Genomic DNA, 19062 nt, shown 5'->3' with positions numbered 1-19062 from the left:
GAGACACAATGAAGCTTTTTGTTCCAACCCTTAAAGGCCATATTTGATAGTGCTGCAAACCTATCTGGCATCTCCTAACTAGACAGGAATAAAGATAGGGAAAACTGAGTTTGGGACAAAAGTAGCCTTCTCCTCCTCTCCCCATACTTGGGGCAGGCTGAAAACACTGATTAGATCTCTACTGGCAACATGAAACATCAGAAGTGCAAGAGCAGAGGGAAAAATTCAGCATGATAATAAATAAAATACTGGGAGGGGGGCACTGAGAAAAAGCAGGGTTACAAAGAGAATCCATCTCTACCTAAAAAAAAGTATTAGGCCAAAAGATTTTCAAAAGCAGTTAGAAGCATGACTGCAATAAGTCTAGGCATGTTCCACCTAGGTAAGACACCGACTAACTTGAAATAAGAGGCTTTCTTCCAATCTTTCCTAATGAGTTTACAACAGTTTTGACATAAAATAAGGGTTTAAAAGAAAATATTTTTTAAAAAATCAGTTTAAGAAGGCACTGACTGCAAAAGCCAAATCATCTCCAAACTCAAAAGCAAAAAAAAAAAAACCAACAGAAGTTGAATAAAATTATCAGCAACACGGACCTTCCAATGAGCATTTAAAACCTCTATGGTTCAGTTTTCTAACTATATCACTCTAATATATCTAATATATCAACAGGAGTGAGAAAATGGAGATAATGCTTTGGGAGTTTATATTAACATAAAGACTGATGTATTAGTGGTTACGTTTATGCGAACAGCCGCAGTTACCAACATTTCATCCTTCATCAGTTTCAATGCCATCAAAAAATATTCTGCCAAGCTGCAATGGGACCGCTGTGCTGCCGACACAAACAACTGTACGGATCACCACCCCTGCAGTGCCTTTCCATCCTGTGGCACGAACAATTTGATAACAAAATATGCCAGCTCACCGCATTGTTGCTGTAGCAGGTCAAGACTTGGATGCTTTCAACATTTATGTATGAAAGTATTAACAGATGCTGAATATTTCAGCTGGGCAAATCAATACCTCAAACTCTACTCATCGCTTGCAGAGGTGGTGTGCGCTTCCACATCTTTTTATGTCTTTCCTGCACAGCTTTTGCTCTCTTGAAGTCCTGAACACCTTGGATTAAGAAAAAATATGTATTATAAGACTATCCATCAGAAGTCTAACCTAGGGAAAAGCAGGTTCATTTAAGGAGCATGAGAGCAGTGAAAAACTGTTGTAATAGAACAAAAAGTGTTGTAATACTCGTAAGAGTTTAAATATATTAGGGGATGCTCCCCTGTTAAGCTAAGTGTAACGACTTGTTTTAGAGCTGCTAAGTGACGCATTTAGGCCCCATTTAGCTCTCCAGAAACATAAATAACGAAAAGATGGATCCATGCTACGAGTCGAAGGCAGGTATGCCGCACCCCCACAGCCATGAGGCGCCTCCCCAGCAGCACTCAGGGGTTCGCGCACCCTCCAAACGTTCATTAGCAGTTGGTGTGGATTAAATACCTCCCGTAATTACACCGAGCTAGCGTCCTTCCCGGCAGCAGGGAAAGAACTGAAACCCCAAACCCAAAGCACGTGGGCTTTGTCAACCTTATATATGTGTGTGCGTATGTGTGTTTAAGGTATTTTAAACATATCCTAAACATATATACATATATATATTTTATATATATATATATACATATATATTTAGGTCCTAAATACACACATATTTACATATATATTTAGGATCGTGGTCCCGGTTCCTCCTCTCCCCCCAGAGGACACGGCGAGACCCCCCCCCCCGAGGCCGGGCAGCGCCGGACCCCGGGAGGCTCCGCGGGCGCTCCCCACACCCCCGGCCGCGCCCGGCCCAGCCCGGCCGTGCCCGGCCCCGCTCACCCTCCGCCGCCTCCGGAGCCCCCCGCAGGCCCCCGCCGCCTTCCCACTCTCCGCAGGCGCCCCCGGAAGCGGCCGCCTCGCCTCCCGCAGGCGGCGCTCGGCGCCCCGCGTCAGCGGAAGGGCCGCGCCGGGCCAGGCCGTGCCGTGCCGCGCCGTGCCGGGCTGCCGTAAGATGGCCGCCCGCGAGGGCTGAGCGCCGCCCCGCCGGGGAGCCGCCGCCATCGCCGCCAGGGGTGAGGGGGGCGCGGGGGGCGAGGAGGGGACGGGCCCCCTCCTGGGGACGCGGCCGGGGTGTCTGGGGGGGGGGGGGGGGGTACTGTCGATTTAATTTATCTGTTTGTGACCCTGTGGAGCGTTTGCCTTGTAGTGTTTGAGCGGCTGCGTAGAGATGGGTTCTGCTCTGATAGTTCGTGACGCGTCTCTTGTGTTGTAAACGAGTGCAGCGAGTGATTAATAGCCTTGTATGGGAGCAGAGAGAAAATTAATTCGGTTTCGTGCAATCAAGGATTGTTTTGGGCCGGAAGGGACCTCAGAGCCCACCCAGCTCCACCCCCCTGCCATGGGCAGGGACACCTCCCACCAGACCAGGCTGCCCAAAGCCCCATCCAGCCTGGCCGTGAGCACCTCCAGGGATGGGGCACCCACAGCTGCTCTGGGCATGTGACCAACAGGGGACTTCTCTTCCCTCCTTTACCACAAGCATGTAATTATAAGCTTTAGCCAAGTTACTACCGGAACTAATGCTTTGTTGATTTGGTTCTAAATTCTGTTGGTGCTATGAAATTATTAATAAAACATGGCATTTTAAGCATCAAGATAAAAGAACTTAAGTTGATTGGCCTGAATGATCATGTCTAGAGTGATTTATCCGCAAATCATTTATAAATCTTTAATTCATTAAACCACAAGTCTGACCTTACTGATGCGTATTTAAAACAAACAAGTAAAAAGTTTGTGCGTAAGTTGCAATGTGGATGTTAAGTCATGAAAGTATCAGTGCGTTCAGACTCCCGCCAGCTGATGCTTCAGAGGCATCTGAACTGTTTTGGTGGTGTCCTTGTATGTTCTGGGACAGAGCAGAAAAACCCGTTCATGGAATTAATCATTGTCTTTTCTTCTGGTGTTCTCAACATGAGTGATGGACACTGCATGAGGTATATTGGAATCAAGCAAAGCATACTTGAGTACACGACGTATTTTGCAGGAGACCCAATCATTACATACAGATGGCTCTTGTCAGGGAATGGCTTCTTTGAGTTGTTGGCAAAGACAAAAAAGATTGAATTCCACAAGTCATGGTCATGACAGACAACCTCATCCTGAAAGTTAATATGTGAAAATAATAAATGAAGAAAGCATTAATATTGCAGAGAGGCTGTTAGATTAATGGGGGTTCTGCTAGACCCCATGGAGATAATGTACTGGCTTCCAGCTGATGCTTTAAAGTTAAGTAACCAAGTAATACCTTGAAGATCGGGGAAGCCACATAAAAGCATTCACTAGAAAACAGAAATGTTTCGATTTGTTGAGGGGCTCTAGAGGGTTATAGAAGTCAGGCTGTACGTGGCTCAGGGAGTCCCCTGCGTCAAGTAGAAAGCTCAGATGCTCATTTTGATTTTTATATTTATTTATTTATTTATTATGTTAGCCTGTGAAGTGAAATCCTGGAGAGTAGAGAGACTGGTGATCAAGGAGAAAGAATGTGATGAAAATGTTAAACTTGTGTCAGACTGTTTTATGAAATTAGAAATTTCCTGAAGTAAAAGGACTCTGAGCCTTGGAATGGAGGATTTTCTCATCTAGAGAGTTAAAGCTGGAATTGGCTGGTTTTTACACCCTCCTTTCCCCATAAGCTGGTGAAACTGGTGTGGCAAGGTTGGCATCTGTTAAAGGAAAGAGAAAAAAAAAAACACAAAAAACTATTGTTTGTATCCCTGCAATCACTTCATGGTGGTTTGTTTTAAAAAATAAAGAAGGCAATGTTTTGTAAAGGTTTATGGGAGTGGAAAGAATTGTGGTTGTAGTTGGATCTACAATTGCATTTAGACCATTGTATTCACACAGCCAGAAATCTGCATTTTTAACATGCTCAAGCTTTTTGAGAGATTGGTTTTGGGAAAATCATTATAAAGTATTGCAGTGACCCCTTAGTATTTATAGCAGGACATCCTTCCCGAGGAAGCATTCCCTCCTGGAGTGGTAAATTTGAAACTTTGCCGACTCGAACATGAGAACGGCAGTCACCTTACAGGTACTCTCCATCCTGTTTTATTAAAACTGTGCCTGTCCGACAAGTTAGATGTTAAAAGTCAGATGACTGAAACACCAGCACAGGGGTCCTGAATGATGTGGGTTGCTACAATTATTTGGGCAGTCAGAACCACGGCACTATTTCAGTTAAATTTGTCCGGGGGACTGTTTTTAGCTGTTTTCTCTGCTGTTGCAAAATAACGGTGTTATACCATGATGCAGCACTGGGGTAGCCCTTACCATGTCCTTTGTATTGTGCTGGACATCTGGATTCCTGCGCTTTGAGCCACCTCTTTGTACAGCGCCTCGTCGAGTCGGTTTGGTTAGGCTTGTCAAGGATACTAATGCCAAGCAGCAAGGAATCTGGGGTAATGAATCAAGTCTGCATAACACCAGATGCAATGCGTGGCCTTTGTTGCAAATTTATTCTGTTTTCATTTGCTTAACCTTTATGTTGCCATTTCTACTCGTGCCAAAAAACACAGTCTCTGAACGTGGAAAAACTCAAAATTTGATCACTTAGAAACCGCCGCTTAAACGAGTTGTGATACATTAAACTTGTCAGAAAAGAGAAGCAAAATACTTGAATAATCAGTGTCTACTGGGAGTATTAGGCCTTCAGATGACTGAATCATGAAATGCTAAAAAAAATAACCACCGATGGATTAGAGCCTGACATTAATTTCTTTGTTGACAATTGACCCTTGCATCTGATCAAACTCCCTACCTGGAAAGTCCTCTGAGGTGTTGTGTCTGTTCTATGATGGGTGTTGATTTCTTTAGTTTCTTTCATCCCTTCGTCAGCTTTTGCATTTTAAAATGAATTGGTCTTGCTGAAGAAATGGCTTGAGCCTCAGTGAAGGAGGCAGCTAGGAATCGGGGGGGGGGGGGTACCAAGAAGCAGGAATAACGCTGCAGGAAACTGGCTAAGCAAGCATTAAGCATAGAATCGTTAAGGTTGGAAAAGACCTCCAAGATCATCTGGTCAACCATCCCCCTACCACCAGCGTCACCCACTAAACCATGTCCCTAAGCACCATGTCCAACCTTTCCTTGAGCACCCCCAGGGATGGTGGGCTGCATAGGAAACATTTTTGCTGTACTCTTTGGTGTATTCTCTCATAAGGGCTGTATTTTATTCTGATCTTGTGTTTTACCCATTTTTGGACCAAGCCTTGGCTACAGAATGAATCAGAAGGAAGAAGTTCTTTGCACAGACTTTAGTGCCACTTCAATTTTTTGGGAAAAGTCCAAACATGAGGAAAAACACAGCCTGTTCTCTTTCAAGTTAGTTCAGTTATTCCTTACCTCATATTAGATTATGTGCATGCAGTTATAAGACGGGATGTTTAAAATGTTTTTGAGTGGGTTCATTGATTCTAGACATAGTCTTGGCTCCTTAGTCCCAAGAACTTAGAAGAGGATAGGAAGGAAATTGGCACTGAGATTTCCCTGATTCCTGCCAGTGTGGAACTGCTCGGCCAGGAGATGCCGTCCATAACCAGCTCTGGAAATCTCCAGTTCTAGAGCACTGCGGAAGCATGAGTAATAGATACAAGAGGAAATACTTGCTGCTTTAACAGCGGAGATACACTTTTTAAAGCCAAGGCAGTGTCTTTTTTTTTTTTTCCTTCCTTAACCACAAGTGGTTTATTCTATGTTGAATGTAGCTGAGCTGAAACTAGTATGAAGAATCAAATCATGTAGGTACTTGAACAAAGGTTATAAATATCACATATTAGCCAGAATATTCAGTAAATGGAGATGGAGGCTTACTTCAAGTACACAAACCCATCAGTTTTTTTCATGGCTTATTGATTGACTAGGACAGAGAAAAAATATGCTTTGAATCCAGGGGAGAGGGAAGAACACAAGGGCAAACACTGATTTTATGTAAAATGATAAAAAGGAAATGAAAGCTATGCTTTATTGCAACTTTATCATGACCATCTGGGCTGTGTTTAAAAGAACAATTTGGGGGAGAAAAAAATCTCTCACAACTGCTTTTTAATTTCTGATGTTTTGGATACAGTTTAACTCTTCTCTCTTTCTCCTTTCATCAGAAAAATGAGTGGTGGGTTGGCACCAAGCAAAAGCACTGTGTATGTGTCCAATTTACCCTTTGCTCTGACCAACAATGACCTATACAGGGTAAGTTTTTAAGAGCCATACTGTTCAGACTAAACCGATTGACAACAATTTTGAGTGCAAATACAATATTGATATACGTCTCTTAGAAAAGTTTGTCTTGATAAATTTGTTACTAATGGCATGGAATTGTCTATTGTTAAACCTTTCTGTTTTGTTCTGTTTTTCAGATTTTTTCTAAGTATGGGAAAGTTGTCAAGTAAGTGATCTGATATGGCCAGCTATTTTTGTAGCTTTCATCTTAAATATTTAATGTCTTTGATTCACTGGCATGTCTTGTGCTTTTTATAATTTAAGTATTAAATGTGTAACTATTGAAGGCCTGTTCATTTTTAATAAAGTATAAATTTAACAGCTGGGAGTTCTTGCAGTTGCACACATGCTGCAGGAATATTTGTCTTGCAGACAAGTGCTGTTTTGTTAACGGCTTCTCGAGAGCAAGTAGAATGCTACTGTGTACCAGAGATCTTTTCTCTCAAGTAGTTGAAACAATATTCTTCTAGTCAATGTTGTTTGCTTTCCCTCACCTCAGCCACAGGTGAATAATTATGAGAGTAGGAGCTTCTAAATACGGGAATGAGATGTCACAGCTCTCACATCCAGTTCCCACTATGGCAACATACAGTTCCTCTGTTTGTGGTTCCAGGGGGATTTGTTACTGTGACTGTTTAGTGCTACGTTTAAGATCAGATATAAAGCTGGATAATAACAACTCTTAATATGTGGGCTATTCATGAAAGATTCTTGTGAATACCTGTCTGTGTGTTGAAATGATAGAAATAGATGTCATGGTAAGGAACATGCTCTTTTTTTGTTTGTTTTTAGCTGCTCAGAATAACAAAAGTCTAGACTTCAGATTTTTCAACCAGTAAATATCTGCTGTAACTTTTAGCGGCCACTGCAACAATTTCTGATATGTAGCACTAAGTTCAAAGTTTTTGAAGTCTCCCTAGTGTATTTCAGGTGACAAAATAGCAGGAAATGCCAATCAGACCACAACTTTAGGAAAATATGCATGAGAGGAAAAATCCTTGTGTAGGGCTCTGACAGACGCAGTGACCAGTAAAAGAGGGCAGCTGCACTCTTTGTTTCCAGGCTGGGAGTATCTGACCTGTTTTAGTTCATCTCTGAACTACTAATTTAGAAAAATCCCGAGCCAAAGGTTGTAGTAACATTCGTGCTTAATAGCTGCTGACGGACCTGTTCTCCATAAATTTGTCGCTTTTGGCTTCCTGGCTATCCTTTGGTAAGGAGTTCTACAATCTAAATGTACCTGTGCTGTGTGTGTGTGTAGGGAGTAGGGGTCTTCTACCTTGGCTTTTGAACTTGTTTGGATAGGAAGATGGGAATTGCATGAAGTATTGACGGTATGATACTTTGCTTATTTTAAAGGTGTTGTGGCTGCATACTTTCTCTTTTCCATTATCAATAGTTTCTAGTGTTTTATTTGCTTGTTTCGGGTACCATACACAACAGAAATGGTGTTTTTAGATGCCTGTGCTGAAGAAACCCTGTGCTGCCTGCTTTGTGAAAGTAAATGATTTAGAACTTGCTACTCTATCTGCATAGTTGCTGTTTTCCTTAACCTGTACCTTATTTCATAAAAAAATCACTTATTGATACCTAATTTTTTCTGACATTTTGTCTAGTTACGGCCAGAAATTAAACCAAGTGCAGACTCACAGAATACCATGTGTATATGATACTACCAAGACTACTTTTGTATTTAGCAAAATTTGTTACATAATTCTTTGCAAGCTTACCTGACTCTAAACAGTGCAGATACTATGGGATACTACTGGTGTTTCCATTTCAGTGTGAAACCTGATCCTTGTTAGCCTCAGTTTTCTATCTCTAACTAGTTATTAATTCCTAAGAAAAATCTTTTCAAGTATTAGCTTGATTTCTGGAGATTCTTCTGCCCTCTAATTAAAGTCAGTTTAAACAAGCTTTAATGGGCTTTTCTTGAAGTGTGACTTGACTCAGCAAAATCATGCTGACTTTTCTTCTTCCTTACTACATTTCTCATCCCAGTCTATCCTATTATGACTTTAACTCATTTGTTGAGGTTTTATGCAAAGTCATTCTTCCTACAGTGGCAGATGTAGGGAGGAGTCTATTCTTTTCGTTTTTAACATGTACTTGTGTTTTTACATACATGCAGACTGCCATCCTGTTTCCCGCTGATGTTTTCTAGGACAGAATACAATTGACATAAGATTGAAAGAACTGAGGTTGGGTGGGTTCTTTACCTCTAGTCATTCTGTGGATTTTACTTGGTAAAAGTCTTTCTTAAATTTCTAGATGTGCTACTACATGCATCCGTAACCTGCTTGGACTCCAGCTGGAGATACTTGTAGAACAATACAGCGAAATACCTTAGCTGGTTAGTCCTACAGAGAAGTAGAACTCTGTTTGGATGCAGTTCAGTACACTGCTTTTTCAGCAATTACAGCAATGGTCAAGATTGGTCCCAGATTTTTAAGTTTACCTCCAGTGAGTTTAGTTCCCTCCAGTTACGTTGTCTACAAATGGAGTGTGTTCTCCTTTCTTCAAGTCGTTCAAGGAATAAGCGTGGTACTGGACTGGAATGATGTGGAAAGACTCCACATACTTTTTTTAGATAATCTCCGCTGTACCTCCAAGCACATGCCCTGGTTAGCTGTTCCTTTGAATTTCTTTTTAATGAGCCTTTCTATAGTTAATTATACTTTATTTTCTTTTTGCTATATAGCAAGCTAAGATCCCACTGAGATCTTTCTGGAAAAAAAAGTCTCTAAAACAATTTAAGCATACCAATAATGTGGTTATATGTTTTCAGAGTTACTATTATGAAGGACAAAGACACCAGGAAGAGCAAAGGAGTTGCCTTTATTTTGTTTTTGGATAAAGAATCTGCACAAAACTGTTCTCGGGCACTTAATAACAAACAAGTAAGTTATGGAAAGTTGTTATGGCAGGAAGGTTGGGTTTACAATTCCTAAGTATTTACCTTTTTTTCTATTTTCTGTAGCTGTTTGGAAGAGTAATAAAAGCAAGTATTGCCATTGATAATGGAAGAGCAGCAGAATTCATTCGCAGGCGCAACTACTTTGATAAGTCTAAGTGTTATGAATGTGGGGTGAGTAAAACCAAAAGAAAAGCAACATACTCCATCTTTTGACTTTCAGTTTATTTGTTCTGTTTCACCATTGCTAATCCTACCCATGGTGTTAAAATACTTTTTGCTGTTGATATTATCAACTTGCAGAGCAGTTGTACCATTTTCAAGAATGATGGTACCCTTTTTGCCTTTTATTTGGGATTTTTGGGGTGGAGGAAAATGTGCTTATAATACCTGCTTAACATGCTGATGAGCAGACAGAGCTGAGTAGTAGTATAATGCTGTTTGTGAAGGAAAACCTCTTAATCATTGCTTTGGAATACCTGCTTTTGCTCTACCTTTGGAAATAATAAATGTTGGATACAACTCTTTTTACACAGAACAAGTGTTCTTTGAGTTTCAGGCAACTCCTCGTTTCTTCTGAACACAATAGGCATTGAGATTTGGATTTTATTTAACATCAAAGGCAAACTTGATTTATATTCATAACATTTTTGAGAGCAAAAATGTTGACTCAGTCATATTTCTTAAGCTGCTAATGCTGAGGTTTATATCTTGTCTTGAACATAAACCATGCTGTAGTGTATTCTGATGTTGCAGCAGCCAAAAAAAATCTCTGCCTTGCTCATAGCTTGTTCGGTATTTGCAGTTAAACATGCATATCACCACCGATCTCTTTGTTTCCATGGCAAGCTAATAAAGAAGAGTTTGTCTTCTGTGTGCTTATTCAGCATTCCATTTATCTTGTTAATTGTTTCCATTTTTTTTCCCCATGAACTGTCTTCCATTAACTTCCCTAATGATATGTTTCAACGTGTAGTGGTTGGTAATGATTTTTGTTAACTAATATTTCTTTTTCTACAAGGAAGCAGGACACTTAAGTTATGCTTGTCCTAAAAATATGCTGGGAGAGCGGGAGCCACCAAAGAAAAAAGAAAAGAAGAAGAGAAAGAAAGTAGTTGAACCAGAAGAAATGTATGTACATTTATTTCCATATTAGTACTTCACTTAAGCAGCTTTTTCATACCAAGCACTTAAAATAAAGATCTATGTATTTTTGTTTCCCTGCACAATGAAGTGAGGAGGAAGAAGAAAGTGAAGAGGAAGGAGAAGACCCTGCTCTAGACAGCCTCAGCCAGGCCATAGCTGTCCAGGTACAAAATTGAAGTATTGCATATTTATTTGGAGCTTTATTAATGGAACTTCTCTCAAGCTTCTTCTCAAAAACAATCTTATAGTCTCTAAGATACACTTTTACATCTGTCTGTTCTGTAGCACTTAGGGCACTCTTGCCTGACAGTAGCTGGTGACTATAGTTGAGTTCTTCATATTGCAGGCATGTTCAGTCCTTTTTTTGTTTTAATGTTTCACTATTGCTGTGTTTTTGAATTGCACTTCTTTCTTTCTTTCAAGCTTCTTTGCTGCTTAGTTCCCTGTCATCTCTGCTGTGATGTTCCATTAGGTTTTTGATCCACAAATCCCTCTTTATTCTGATAACTGAGCATCTGGAAAAACAGTTATGCATAAATGAACAGGTACATACTCTGCTCTCACTCACTAGAATATCCTTGAACAACACGTATTTCTGGAGCACTTCCTTTGCCTAATACAGCCTATTGCTGTCTCTAATGGAACTTTCCTCTCAAAACATATTTATTCCAGTTTTTGTTATGTAGATAGGTAGTCTGACAGCTATATTACTGTCTTCTTCAATACTTCTTTACAGGCTTTCGCTTCACTACACATAGCAAGCCTGAACTGATGTTCAAATTTCATGGCCCCCCAGTCCCCAGCTGTTCCTTGCATACCCCCACTGCCTAAAAAGTCCTCAGAGTTTTTAAGATAACTTTGTCCTGAATATGACTTTATAAATATGACTTACCTGACGTTGTCTGAAACAAAAGCTATGCAAATATGCACAATTATTCCCCCCACCCACATCCCAAAGAAACTCCACAATTACAAATAAAGCCTCTAAGTGTAAAGAAAGCAGGAAATATTCCAATTTTTCTCACAATCTAAAGATTTAAAGTGGGATAGCATGTTTCCTAGTAAAAATAGGAAGCATCTATTTCAACCTTCAGTTGAATAACCGTATCTCTGAAGACATTCATTCCATGAATGAGTGACTGCAAAATGCAACAGATGGAAGACTTCTTAGTGGAACAAAGCTGACTCAAAAATGTCAACTTCAAATTCTTTGCATCCTTCGCTTGAAATCTCAACTGCTGTATAGTTCTGTAAGTTTACTGTGTGTGTACAGTTCATCTCGTTGAAAACAGAGGGTACTCCGTGTGGTCTGCATCGGTGCAGAAGACTCTTACTGTCAGCATGTGAAAGCTACTTTCAGAAATGTTTTTTAGTGCATTCATCACACAGTTTATCTGAAAATGGAGTTAAGCCTTCTGAATTCTTTAACTCATGAAATAATTCAAAGCCTGTTAGTAATTAAGATGCATTACAAATAACAGTACTATTTTTTTAATACTAACTAATACTTCTTCCATTGTAGCAAGCCAAAATTGAGGAAGAACAACAAAGATGGACACAGACTGCAGGGGAGTCTTCCATTTCAGATGACTCAAAACGTCCACGGATTAAGAAAAGTGCTTATTTCAGTGATGAGGAAGAACTTAGTGATTAAAATAATATTGTTTTATATGCATATATATAATATATACAGTGTACATTTTGTAAAGTGCAACAAAGTTATCTGTAATACATGTTTTTCTTGGTGTTGAAGACACTGAAAATCATGTTGCAGTTCTACCCTCCCAGCTGAACCTCTCATTTTTTGATCTCTCTCTCTCTCTCTTTCTCTCCCTTCCCCTAACCCACTTTCTGCCCTCAAGGCAGCTTTTTACGAAAGTGATGTGTTTCTATGCTTAAATCCAGAAAAATATCAGGGAGAATGCTTCCTGCAGGTAGTATCTAGACCTGAAATGGGAGTAAAATCTTACATTAGAGGAGTTCTTAAGAGTTTTCCTAAGAGGACTTCCTCTTAGATCACTGTTAGCACCTCTGATGCTTTATTAGTCCATTTATTGTCTGTTTGGAAGCAGTGCTTTAGTAGTGTATGAATAATCTTGCACTAGCTGTCTGCCTAGGGTTGAATTTCAGCCTTAACTGTTGTACTAGTCTTTTAATTCTTCATGCAGTAATATAATAAATTACTGTTACATAAGTTTGGTCTGTGAAATCATTTTGGAGTAAGCAGTATCTCTGTTTTCCAAAATTATATTAAGATGTTCTTCTGTTTTATGTACAGTTTTAGTAATTTGCTGTGCATTTCTTTATTATTTTATAGCCCATATTTAATATAGACTTTGTAGGAGATACAAATTCAAAGCGATATGGTGGTGATATGGTGATTAGGTCACTCTTAAAATCTTCATACTTAATTTTTTTTTAAAAGAATAATAGTTCTGTTGCTCTTGAATTAAAAACAAGAATGGCCATATGTTTTAAAAATGGGTGTGTCCATATGCTTTGATATTCTCTAATCTGATATTTAAAGCCTCCCGCAGTGATAGGGGCTTATGCTGAGCTGTTTGTTCCTCCTGACAGCAGTTTGCGTGCCTAACATGGTAGTTTTAAATACACTTGTATCAAGCATGGATCTCACTCCTATCTAATATTCTTAAGCATCTGAATCTGCTGCAAAACCCAAAGGGCACAAAGTTCTCTCGGTGCCTGAAAAGCAACCTTAATGTATACTTGGAACTGTCACAGTCTCTAAGTGAAGTGTGTTGGCACCCATTTCTCACCTAAAGCTGTTCAAATCTTTTAAATAGGGTGTCCATGTGTAAATCTCTGTAGGATTGTAGTCATCTTCCTGTGACTACCTCCAAAAAGCCACACAGATGCATCAGGATCAGTCCAGAGCCCTGCACGAGCGATCACTCCCAAAAACGCAGACACATGGTGATGGCAATAACCTTTTTAGATTCGCCACTTTGTGTAGTCAAACTTTTCATTTTTAGGAGACACAATATAAAACACATTCACACTTTCACACTTGGAAGAAGAGACCATCTGGCCCCTGTTTCTATTTTCAGCTCTTCTTGTTGCTCATCAGGACTTGGTTTTCTTCCAAATATAGAAAATGTAAATCCAAATATACCATTACATATTTTTAGTTAATGCCAATTTACATTCAGATATATAGCCGACTATTTTAGTATGTGCAAACAAACAAGCCACACATGCATACACCCTTTAAGCAAATATAAAGCAGCTACATTCAGAAGGTCATTCTAGGGTCTTCTGCTGCTACTTTCAGAGAAGTTCAGAAATGAGAATAAGGTAATCAAATGAAATTTTTCTGCGCAAGCTGCACAGTCCACAGAGGTGGGAGACATACAGGGCTTTTTACGTAGGAAGGTCTTAGACTTGGCAGTCCAAGGAATGCTTTTAAGACTTTGTGACTTTCTGCTGAAAGCACAAAATATTCAGGATGGTTAAATTCTGTAAAGCTTCCTTTACAGAATTTTAGATCTCTGGATGCCAAGTACTGAAGTGGTGCTAAAGTGCCAGGTGCAACTTTGCGTTAACAAATGCAAATAGCTGCTCATTGTGTCTAATAATGAAAATTATAATAGTTAAGATTGTGGAGTTCTAAGCTCTGCTAAGGAAAAAAATCTTGCTGCTAGCTTGCTGCTTTTTAAATGGTAGTCTACAGCCAAACTGTAGGCAAATAAGCAGATGAAATCTGAATCTGGGGAAAAAAGAAAGTAAGAAATGGAGAGCAAAACAAGCCAAAAAACGTAATATGCTACTACTGAAAATCAGGGTGTGTGTACTTCTCCGATACTATGTTCAATGCTGTTTTTCAAAAAACAGAAAACCAGAGCATGGCAAAGGACCAGGCTGACGTTGTCCGTAACTTTGATTTGGGGATGTTTGATGGCTTGTAAGAGTTATGCATTCAATGAAGTGATCAGGCAGCGAGTTCCAACAAACTTATTTCATTACGCTCTGCAATCTAGTAATGGATTTCATTGCTGTGGGACTTTTTCAGGGTCATAAGCTTAAAAGGATTAGTCTTATATGCAGAAGGTGATAGTTATTCAAATATGTTAGCTTAACTGCAGTCTCCACTCAGAAATATCCTAAATGACTGACTACCTGTCACTATAAAATATCAAGAGAGATTAACAGCCTAGGAGCGCTTTATTCTTACGTACTTTTCTGTTGTTTCCTATTTGCTACCGGTCTCTTGTCAGAAAGAATAAAACAAAACTGACCCTTGTTCTGACCTAATACAGTACTTTTTCAGGAGTTCCAGTGGCTGAAGCACATTAATATATCTTTCTACTCTGCAGCTTTGGCCTCACTACTTTCCCCAAAGGATTTGCTTTTGTCAGCATGAAGCAGTAGCTCAGTCCAGGCTATTATAACTGACCCGGTGTCATTCCTCCATGCTCTTTTGTTCCAGGCATAAAGTCACCTGAAGAGTCAGGTGCCATCGGAAAAGAAACAGATAAAAATGAGCCTGCTTCTGTGCAGAATTGGTATCTAGAATTCCTTACCTTAAATCATCTTTCTTAAACAGTTTTCTTAACTCCATTTGAACCTTTATTGATTAGCAGTTCTTACAGCTTTTGGCTTGGAGTTGGAGTGTGGAAGAAATCTTCTAGTGCCTAAAACAGGACCTAGAGGGACTATGGAGGAGTGGGATTTTTTCTCTGTGGTCTCCCAAATTATTTTAAGTTTTATACTTTTTTGACAAGATGATGAAGCATGTCTATGTGAGAAATTCAGAATGCTGACATTCGATAACCATTAAGTTAGATAGCATGAGTACCAGTTCTGCTTGCTTAAGTCCAAAATTGTTTTCTGGAGCAACACATGATGCAGCTGCCTCACTCTGGAAAAAGCCCAACGTTTGTCAGCTTAGTCCCTTTTTGATCTTTGAACACCCCGGCACTTGCTCCTGTTCGTACTGAAGCTCACCTACCTCAAGCAGCAGGTTTCCATCGGAGCCTGATCAGAGGTGAGAAGCTAGGCAGAGCATTAACTAGGCTCCTAACTTAGGTCAGGCCAATAGAATAAAAATATTTTTCAAACCCTGAGCGATAGAGTGGTTCTTTGGTCATAGTTTTGTATCTTAAAGCAGCATCTCAGGAAGCAGAAAACAGTTAGCATGGCTCTGGGCCAGACGGATGAGGCTATGTAGGCATATTATTAAGTGAAGAATAAAAGCTGCCTCGTAGCACACCTTCTTGTCACTGTTAGAAAAAACACAGGGTTTTGGGGGTGGGTTGGTTTTTTTCTTTTCCTTTTTTAAGTACTTTGAGGGCATAGCTTAGGCTAGCAAGCTGAGTGCTGGTTTTAGAGTATATGTAATATGGCTATAATTATAAAGAGAATGACAAAAAGTGGCAGACTTTTTTTTTTTTTAAATAATGTCAAAAACTCTGGTCTTTCTGCAAACACCCACTTATTACATTATCTTTCATATTTTCGAAACAGCTTGAAAATTGTTGAAATAATGCTTTCTGGGTCACAGGACCTCTTCTTGTCTATCGAATGGGCTAACAGCCTAGTGTCTGGAAAGCCACTGGAAGATGACTTTTATCTGTCCTTGGTGAAGAAGGGGCTATGGAAGGGGGATAAGGATGACTGGCTTAACTGATTATAAATGGCATTGCTCAGTTTGTGCCTATGCAGCACTTGTTAAACCACTGCAGCTATGAGGCACTGGAGTAATGTAGTCCATGTTCAGCAGGCTCCCGCTATGTGCTTGGCATATTCAGGTTACTACTCTCAGCAGAGCAATAGATGGGACTGTAAATATAAAGAACTATGTCTAGCTAAATAGGTGATGTCTGGAACAAATTGTAAACAGTTTATCTTTGGCTTCTGGGTCACCGTGTTCTCTAGGATAGCCTTTTGTTAATCTGCAGGGATGACTTACTGTAGCACGGGAAGGTGAGCTGTGCGTGCTCTTTTGGCTTTAGTCTTCTCATGCACAAAATATTGAACTGCTTAGAAAAGCTAGATGTAAAGCTTACGTGCTATTTAAAAACAGGTTTTATGAAGTGCTTCTATGAAAAATTAGAAGTACTGGTATAGAGACTTCTTAGATTCCGGTTTCTATTTGGCATTTGCAGTGTCAATATGATAATATTGAAATCGCAGTTCCACCATTGCTCTTCTATAAAAATATTGCAGATACACTCTTCCAGATGTGTTATCTTAAAATAACTTGTATTAGAAAGCTGATTGCCTTTTTATTTTGCGTAGATTGCAAAACTGTTTTTAGGTGTTTTTCTTAAAATGTTCTTCACTAAACAGCTTTGTTTATCTTGCAGATCATAACAGGGTGAGGATTTTTTTTTTTTTTGTAGCTGTTGAAGCCAATATTAAAAAATTCTACATTGTTCCTCCTTTAGAGAAAAAGGTGTAAACTGAAGGGTTTAGCTGCTGTCAGGGTAGATGACCTTGTTTCTTGTATCTACCTTGGTGCCTACAAAAAGCAGCCTAGAAGGGATAAGCTGAGGAGATTCTGTATGTAGAAGAAAGGAGTATTTCTGAAGCTGAAGTATTGCACAGGTTTGTGAAATAACATCTTTTTCAGTGCCAGGGTAACCTTGACCCTGCTGTGCACTCAGACAGATGAGATGTGTGCTTATATATGTATTTAACAAATGCAGTAGGTAATCCAGCAAATAGAGAGTTACAGAAATTATGGTAATAAAATGTGATAAAAATGTGTGCGAAACCCCTAACTGACCCAATGAGGCAACGTAGGTCACAGTGGCTTGAAGAAGTACCACAGCTACTATTACAAGGACTTTTCCTGTCTGATTAAAAGGATTCTCCAGACAATCAGATGCAACTCTGAGATGACGAGTCCATCAAAGGCAACAGCCACAAGCCTCTTTTTCAGAGGAGCCGATCCATGAAAATTCAATTTTATCAATATGCAGCTAAAGAAAATTAGAAGGCATCTAAATTTAGATACTGCATCAAGCTTGGTGCAGTACAGCAAAGCTGTCACTTGGCTGCCGAAGTGAAGCTGCATTATTGTAGCTGTGGGCGTGATGGCTGAGGGCATATACACATTCTGCCCAGTGAACAGGGGAAGGAAGGACCCAAAATACAACCAAAATGGATCCGAAGGACTGTGTGGGTACGCTGTGAATTTCCAAAGAACTGAATGTTGTTTTTAGAGTGAATGGACTAGAATCGAGTGTATTATTTTGTGCTTAATTGAGGAATGAGCGCGTTACATCTGAAAATTGGGAACCTTTCTGGAGGTACAAATCCGTAGTGATGTGCAAGTGCTCAGGGAAGGGAGAGGAACTAAAGGATGATGCAGTTCTACAAAGGACCACACTTGGGATGCCCTTGATGTGTGAATTTGATTAGATGGCAAAGAGCCATCTGCCCATGAAGCCTGGAGCCATGAGGGTGCATAAAAAATGAAATGACTTAGTAGCATATGGCAGTTCGGAAAGATGAGAACATGCAGTACGTGGATGCGATGGCTTTGAGTTCATGAACCATGTATCTGGAATGAGTGATTATAGTCCTTGAAATTATGTTCTTTCGAAGAAAGTTTTTGGAAGTACAACAGCTCGATTTATTTTCATCTGCCGCAGCATAGCGTTTCTGAGAAGTGTTTTTACTGTGGGAGGCTTTCACAGGAAAAGCTTAAATGAGGAAACTCAGTTAATTAAAATCTGGAGCACGGTTCTGCAGCAAGGGTGGGTTCTCTGCGAGTCCCATGCCTGCAGCATCCCAGGGAGTGCAGGGCCCCAGGGCATTATTCATGTTCATCTTTAATTTAGCTGAAGGTGCTGGAGAATGTCCAGGATCCTGTCCATGTGCTGCACAATTTAGGTCAAGCCCACTACAGAGTGCGTGAGTTCAGGACAAAGTAGCCCTGGCAAAACTTTTTAACCTTTTTTTCACCCTTCTGTTCTTTGTGCTAGCTTGGCAGATTTTTTAACTCCATTGCACCCACATTGGGTGCACGCTAAATATTTAAAAAGTGCAAGCTACAATATGTTGTTGCTACTCCTTCCAACATAATGCTGGCAAATATGGTGTGGTGGTTTGGCTTGGGATTTTGTATGAGTACAACCGTTACTTAAACCTTTGACAGCAGACTGGTCGGGAAGGCACTGAGCTCCCCTGTCTGAGTGCAGCAGGAGCACTGCACGCAGATGACTGCTCCTCCAAGGAAGGGGCAAGCAGTAATTATTAAGCAACGGGGACTGGGGGGCAGGCAGGGAGAGAAATGAATAGGCCAAATGTCCATCCACAAGGAGTGTGTATCAACTATGGTAAATATTTTCAGCTGCCTTTCTGCAGATTGCACTCTCAGCAGTACTTTAGATCAGGATTTATGATGGTTAAATGTATGTGGCAGTCAAGGTGTAAATACTAGGTGTAAATACTGACTGCAAAGATTTGATTTCAGTTGCGTGGCTGTTCCAGAAGTACAACAAAAGCACCACACGGATTATATTAATGCAAATGGGACTGGCTACATTTTCACACTTTCTTCATGCTTTAACTGGCTTTTGCTGGGGAGCAATGACACCTGTCTGTTAGTAGCAATGTGTTTTACATAGATGTTACATTTAAATAGATTCTGACAAAAGAGACTTAAATGCAGACAAGACAGTGGCTTTTTGGAAATAAAGAGGGTATGTTATGGATGGGAG

General features: G+C 40.1%; 2 protein-coding genes across 8 annotated transcripts in view; one reads left to right on the top strand and one right to left on the bottom strand.

Moving 5' to 3' along the window:
- PPHLN1 (periphilin 1) overlaps positions 1–2018 on the bottom strand; it is a 71989-nt gene extending 69971 nt beyond the window's left edge. For 3 of the 6 annotated variants that reach the window (XM_083801570.1, XM_083801569.1, XM_083801573.1), the window contains exons 1-2: positions 1882–2018; positions 1027–1122 (exon numbers count right to left, since the gene is read on the bottom strand). The gene's annotated coding sequence lies outside the window, so the exon portion shown is untranslated. Of the gene's footprint in view, positions 1–928; positions 1123–1881 lie in introns of all 6 variants that reach the window. The other 3 variants (XM_083801572.1, XM_083801574.1, XM_083801571.1) reach the window with 2 other exon arrangements.
- On the top strand, positions 1973–12566 carry ZCRB1 (zinc finger CCHC-type and RNA binding motif containing 1). Of its 2 annotated transcripts, none has more exons than XM_083801619.1 (8): positions 1973–2114; positions 6195–6282; positions 6450–6478; positions 9101–9212; positions 9293–9400; positions 10248–10357; positions 10461–10536; positions 11895–12566. In XM_083801619.1, exons 2-8 carry the CDS (start codon positions 6199–6201, stop codon positions 12024–12026), a joined length of 651 nt encoding a protein of 216 aa, XP_083657745.1. In that variant the 5' UTR covers positions 1973–2114; positions 6195–6198; the 3' UTR covers positions 12027–12566. The 2 variants fall into 2 exon arrangements, with proteins under 2 accessions (XP_083657745.1, XP_083657744.1); XM_083801618.1 differs by lacking the exon at positions 1973–2114 and adding an exon at positions 2295–2584.
- The last annotated feature ends 6496 nt before the right edge of the window (positions 12567–19062 follow it).

This window comes from Anser anser (genome assembly GCF_964211835.1).
Source record: "Anser anser genome assembly, chromosome: 1".
NCBI lineage: Eukaryota > Metazoa > Chordata > Aves > Anseriformes > Anatidae > Anser > Anser anser.
The sequence above is the reverse complement of the archived record's forward strand: the minus strand, read 5'-3'. Positions and strand labels throughout refer to the sequence as shown.

Coding starts and splice junctions, on each gene's coding strand:
- ZCRB1 (XM_083801618.1), top strand. CDS start 2,514: ATGGGGCACCCACAGCTGCTCTGGGCATGTGACCAACAGGGGACTTCT. Junction 9,401..10,247: donor CTAAGTGTTATGAATGTGGG/GTGAGTAAAACC, acceptor TTTTTCTACAAG/GAAGCAGGACACTTAAGTTA. Junction 10,358..10,460: donor GTAGTTGAACCAGAAGAAAT/GTATGTACATTT, acceptor TGCACAATGAAG/TGAGGAGGAAGAAGAAAGTG.